Raw genomic sequence first — 5724 nt, 5'->3', positions numbered from 1 at the left:
AAGAGTGTGGGAAGGGTTTGCTACTCCTTATATATACTGTATTAAAATAAACTACCACTTACTACTTGTACTCCTATGTCGTGGTTTTTCACTTATCGCTGGGCTTCAGGGTATGGAGCCCCCGCGATAAACGAGGGACTACTGTACAACCAGATGTTCGTTGTGTGAACCATGAACAAACAGGAAACATTCATCCATTCATCAAATAGCAATGCATGTCTCCTTAACACGATGATTGAGTAAAAATATCAAAAAGTAAATAAAAAATAAGAGCTGAATCAGTGATCATTTTCAGTTGTTCAGATTTGTTGGAGTGTATTTTAGATTAATTGTGAGAAAGTTTCCAATTTCTAATATTCCCCAGCTTAACTTCTCAGTTTCTAGAAATTTAAAGAAAATGTTCTGCCCCTTTGCAACCCTAGCTGAAGCACACTCTTCGGTCCCCCTTTATTAAAAACTGAAGACCATCACCTCAGTCCGTCTCTTTGCAGATGTGTCCTGGCACTCCATGCAACATTGAAGGAACGTATCAGTCAAATCCCCATAATGTCCAGAGCCTTCAATAACCCATGGCAGACCTGGTGCCCTTCCTTTAGGGAGCTATTCAACTAGCTCAGAGACCTCTGGCATGGTAAGGGATTCACATTCCGCAGAGTCCTCAGACTTTTCCTCCCTAAAGTTGGATGTGATGACTGGATTAAGGAAATCCTCAAAGTGTTTCTTGTACTGTCCAACAGTACCCTTAGCATGGGTCACCAGTTAATCCCTGAAGCCAAGCACAGCCATCCATCCAGATATACTCCTAAAAGGTTGATTTTCAGCTTTGCTGCACAGAATCTTAATACTTATAAGTAAATATGAAGTAGGGTTTGTTTAGAGGAAAAAAAAGTGTTTTATCCTCACTTGAGCCTTCTTCTCTCTGAGCTCTTGCTGCTGAAGTCGTCTCTTTTCTCGTTTTTCCTGCAGTTTCTCCACTTCCTTTACACAGTTGGATTTCCTCCGTGCTGAAAAATAATAATAATTTTTAAAAAATCATATGAGCAACTTATCTGAAACAAGTAAAATGTTTATATTACTTTGTAGGCATGGGCTGGTTACTGTTTCAATTTTATAACTGTTGAGAAGTCACAGTGTAAACAGATTGAAAAAAAAGATTAAATCACACAATTCCTATGGTTTCTTCTTCTTCTTCTTCTTTCAGCTTTTCCCTCTTAAGGAGTCTCCACAGAGTCATTTTCCTCCATCTAACTCTGTTCTTTGTCCTCATTCCTTCACTACCTCCATGTCCTCTCTAACTGCATCCATATATCTCCTCTTTGTCTTTTTCCTGGCAGCTGCATTTCTAACATCCTTCTACCAGTATACCCACTGTCCCTCCTCTGGACATGTCCAAACCACCTCAGTCTGGCCTCTCTAACTTTATCTCCCAGTTGTTCAACCTGTGCTGTACCTCTGATGATCTCATTCCTAATCTTATTCCAGTTCTTTCTTCTGTCTTTTTGTCCATGTCTCTGTCTCCAGACCATACAACATAGCTGGTCTCACCACTCTCTTGTAAACTTTTCCGCTGACACTCTTGTTTTTGGTACCAGGAGTTGAACCAGTGATCTTCCGATCACAGGCCCACCTTCTCTAACCACTGCGCCACCACTCAGCACCCCATCAAATGTTTTCTAAATCCACAAATACACAATGGAGTTCTTTCTGACCCTCTCTGTACTTCTCCATCAGTATCCTCAAAACAAAGATGGCATCTGTGCTGCTCTTTCTCTGCATGAAACTATACTGCTGCTCACAGTCACCTCTCGTCTAAAAGTCCTTTACAACTCTCTCCCAGATCTTCATGGTGTAGCTCATCAGCTTAATTTCCCTGTAGTTGCTACAACTACAACAATTTTCACAAAGTTTCTTATAAAACCATGAACACCTTGTTTTAAGTCACAAAACAAATGTGTTTTTTACTCCCCACCACAGGCTGCAGGTCTGATTGTCTCTGAGTTCACACATTTAACAGCAGAATTAAGCAGCTTTCTTCCTTTAACTTAGAGCCATGATGTCTTTGAACATGGGCAGGATTTACATGAGTTTATTTATTTATTTCATTAGTTTTACTTGAACTTCTACAATAATATGTACAATACTTAAAATAAAACACTCAGATATGAGTACAGATACTGAAAATACTAACTGCAAAAGTACAATGTACAAAAATAATGCTGAATTACAGTAACGTAAGTGAAAGTAATTTGTGACTTTTCGCTTCCGCCAGTTACTTGAATTCTAACTAAATGTATCTGGTACTGTGCTTTAGTATAATTTTTCAAGTGTGTAAGTTGTGGAGCTGATGGCAAAAAGAAGTAGATAGATTTTTCCTTTTTGTTTCTTTCGAAATGGAAACGCAGCTCTAAAAAACAGAAGGTCCAAATATAAAACGGACTCTTAAAGAAGGTTCATGTCCCATACATACACTGTATGTATCCATGAACCTGCTTACAGTGGCCAAAACAAGCTGCTCTTGGTAAATTATGTCTATAACGTCTACAATCTGTCCTCTACTATAAATCACTGCTATAAACATGAATACTGACTCTTTGACTGTTAAATGTAAAAACAAATCTCAACACTTGTGATCAAAATAAAAAGTTAGTCTTGATTTTCAGCATCATTGTGAAAAATGTATAAACAAGCAGAACATCAATGTCCTTCATCACTGAGGGATTTGAATAGTGAATGTTTGTTGTTTTCAGGATGAGTGTTTTTCTGGACTGCAATAGAACAGAGAATGAAATAATGTTTTTGTTGCAATACATTCAAGTGGGTTGTAGTTACACTGTGGAGAAGAACAGGTAGGTTTTTATTTTATTTTTGTTTGTCTGAGGCAGTGCCAAGTGACAGATCCTGGAGAGTGGAGGGTGCAATTTTATCCACCACCAGGTGCAATGGTGGAGCCAGGGGGTGACCAATGGTGGCCTTACCGCCAAAAGACTAATCTTCGGCCACCCCAATCATTTGAGGAAACTATACTTTTAAGCAATATAAAACTAGAAAGTGTAGTTTCAAATGATCAAATGATTGGACTGCCTGGTTTACACATATTTATGTTGGTGGCCATCTTGGATTTTGACGTGGCAACCCAATTTTTGAGACTGACCTTTTTACGCCTAGATGCAGCAGCACACCAGAATGGAAGTCCGTACCTCACCTATTTTCTATTTATACTCATAACATTCATAGACAGTGTCGTAATATTGGTTGGTGAGGGGTAAATCCAGGGGTGCAGGCAGACAATCCAGGACTCAGGAGATGAATAAAATAATTTATTAATAATAACAAAACAACAGCTGACGGGGCAGCAAACTTACATAAACTGTGGGAAACACAGAGGACCAAGGTGACAGGAAGCAATGCCAGGATGAAGGGCTAACACTGAGACACAGACTTATATACAGTGACAAACAAGACAAAACACCTGTGAGGACACACAGCTGAACCACACCAGGGAAAATGACAAACCAGGAAACCAGGGAGTGCAGGAACAGACACACAACACTAGATGGAAGCATACACTAGGAAAACACAAACCCTATAGAAAAACAGAAACTGATAAGAAGGTCATAAGACAAAAAACACAACACAAGATGGGGCTAAATCCATGAAACAGCCCAATCCCTACAGACAGAAAGACGGAGGGTATTTTCAATTCTCCTTCTTCGCTCCGTCACAAAAAAAACTGACCATGTATTGTTTTAAAATGGGTCCTGAGTGCAGGAAAAAGCTGACAGAGTGAACACAAGTGAACATGTTGACAGTCACTGTTTAAAATCAATCTCTTTTTTTAATCTGTGCATTACAATAAAAAGACATAATTAAATTTGGTAGTAAGTTTCTGTTATGTTTATGATAATATTAGGCAATTAACGATATTTAAGCAGCAGTATCATTAGTATGGACATTGCTGTTTTTAAATAGAAGCAAATCGCTTGTAATTTTTTGTTAGTTTGTTCTAATACAGGGAAATTATGGTCCTTTTGCTTAAGTTTATCATATCATCAGAATATCATGACCTGTGACCAGTGGCGCAAAAAGCGGGTATGCAGCGTATGCAACGCATAGGGGCGCTGCACTGCAGGGGGCGTCAAAACCCTCTGTAGAAAAAATGTTTTTCTAGTAGGCATTTTCTAAATGATCAATAACAGGGGAACAGCACTGATTAGGCGCCCCTCTGCTCCTTCACCTCCCCTCTGCTCCTTCACCTCCCCTCTGCTCCTTCACCTCCCCTCTGCTGCTTCACCTCCCCTCTGCTCCTTCACCTCCCCTCCTATCGCTCTCCCTTCCCACACAGGTGGCTGTGAACACGCCCCTAAGAGAACGCACTCGGCGCGTTTTTTTTTTTTTTTTTAATCTTGAACTACCGCTCGTTGTGCACTTGACAACAAGATGGAGCGGCAGAAAAAAAAGCTATCCGGGGCGCAAAACAGAAAAAGGAAAAGGGAGAAGGATAAAGATGTTGGCGGGATGAAAAAAAGCCTTTCAATGTGGTTGAAAGATAGTAGGTAAGTACTGTCAGTGTATTAGCAGGACAGGAGGGTTTAAATATTCAGGTTAGCTAAAGCTAGCCTAATACACTGCGGTTGGCTGTTAAATGTTGCCTCCCCTATTGATGTGATTTGTTTAGTATTTTCTGTATTTTTATGAATATTTGATACATGCGCCTCGCCTGTCACACACACATATCCACACACTAAGTGTAAGAATGACCAAAATAAAACTCATGAAATATTAACACAGGAAAGCTAAACTGTTGTGGCGGCAGTTCCCAGCTATGATCCAACGCTTAGCCCTCAGTGCTGCAATTTATTCACTCATATGTACATTTATTATTATTGATTCTTTAATTAAAGATGAGTTGTACAAGTTTATGTGTGTATCAGATAAATTAGTCCTCAGTGTCACTATAGCTCAAAAAGGTTGGTGACCCATGTTTCCAACCTTTTTGGCAGAGGGACACTTGAGTTTAAATGTCTTATTCAGTATCACTACAGTGGTGTGTGTTGTGATGTATCTGGTGAGTCAGATCAGATGAAATGTCCAGTCAGTAACTGTTATCCAACAAGGAGATCATTTAAATTCAAGTTTCATTTCTATTGTGGTTTGACTGCTGTATTTTTAAACCTACTTGACACAAAATTAATGTCATTCAGCTGTGAGGATGGAGAGAAGGAAGAGAAGATGACAGAGGAAGAATCAGGACAGACTGGGGAAGGCAACAGGTTGGTCTAATGCAGGTGGAAGTGAGGGAACAGTTACTTAATCCCAAGCAATAACGTGTAAACATTATTTTTAAAAACTGTATTAAGATCTGTCATTTTTACAACTAATATATAATGCTTTTTTGACCTTATGACTTAGTGCAGAATGCCACAGACAAAAGGTGAAGGAGACAGACACGAGGTCAGTGATAGAGGAGACAAGTGATGACATCAGGTAGGAATAATTACATTAGGGAGGCAACAAAAACCTATATACCATGATGGTTTTAATTTCTGATGACCATATTTCATTGTCTTCTTTTTTGGGAAAATTAGTTCAGGCAGACATGGTGAGTTAATCATCACAAAGCAGAGAGGACCAGATGATGAAGAGGGAGAGGAGCAGAGAGGACCAGATGATGAAGAGAGAGAGGAGCAGAGAGGTCCAGATGATGAAGAGGGAGAGGAGCAGAGA

General features: G+C 39.6%; 1 protein-coding gene across 1 annotated transcript in view; it reads right to left on the bottom strand.

Annotated features, from left to right (window-relative positions):
• Window positions 1-5724, bottom strand: part of LOC119425035 (kinesin-like protein KIF2A) — a 64627-nt gene that overhangs the window by 42581 nt on the left and 16322 nt on the right. The window contains exon 6 of the mRNA XM_037692558.1: window positions 904-1004. Coding sequence (XP_037548486.1) covers window positions 904-1004 — 101 coding nt within the window. The remainder of the gene's footprint in view (window positions 1-903; window positions 1005-5724) is intronic.

This window comes from Nematolebias whitei, chromosome 18 (assembly GCF_014905685.2).
Source record: "Nematolebias whitei isolate Nwh7 chromosome 18, NemWhi1, whole genome shotgun sequence".
NCBI classification, from domain to species: Eukaryota; Metazoa; Chordata; class Actinopteri; order Cyprinodontiformes; family Rivulidae; genus Nematolebias; species Nematolebias whitei.
The sequence above is the reverse complement of the archived record's forward strand: the minus strand, read 5'-3'. Positions and strand labels throughout refer to the sequence as shown.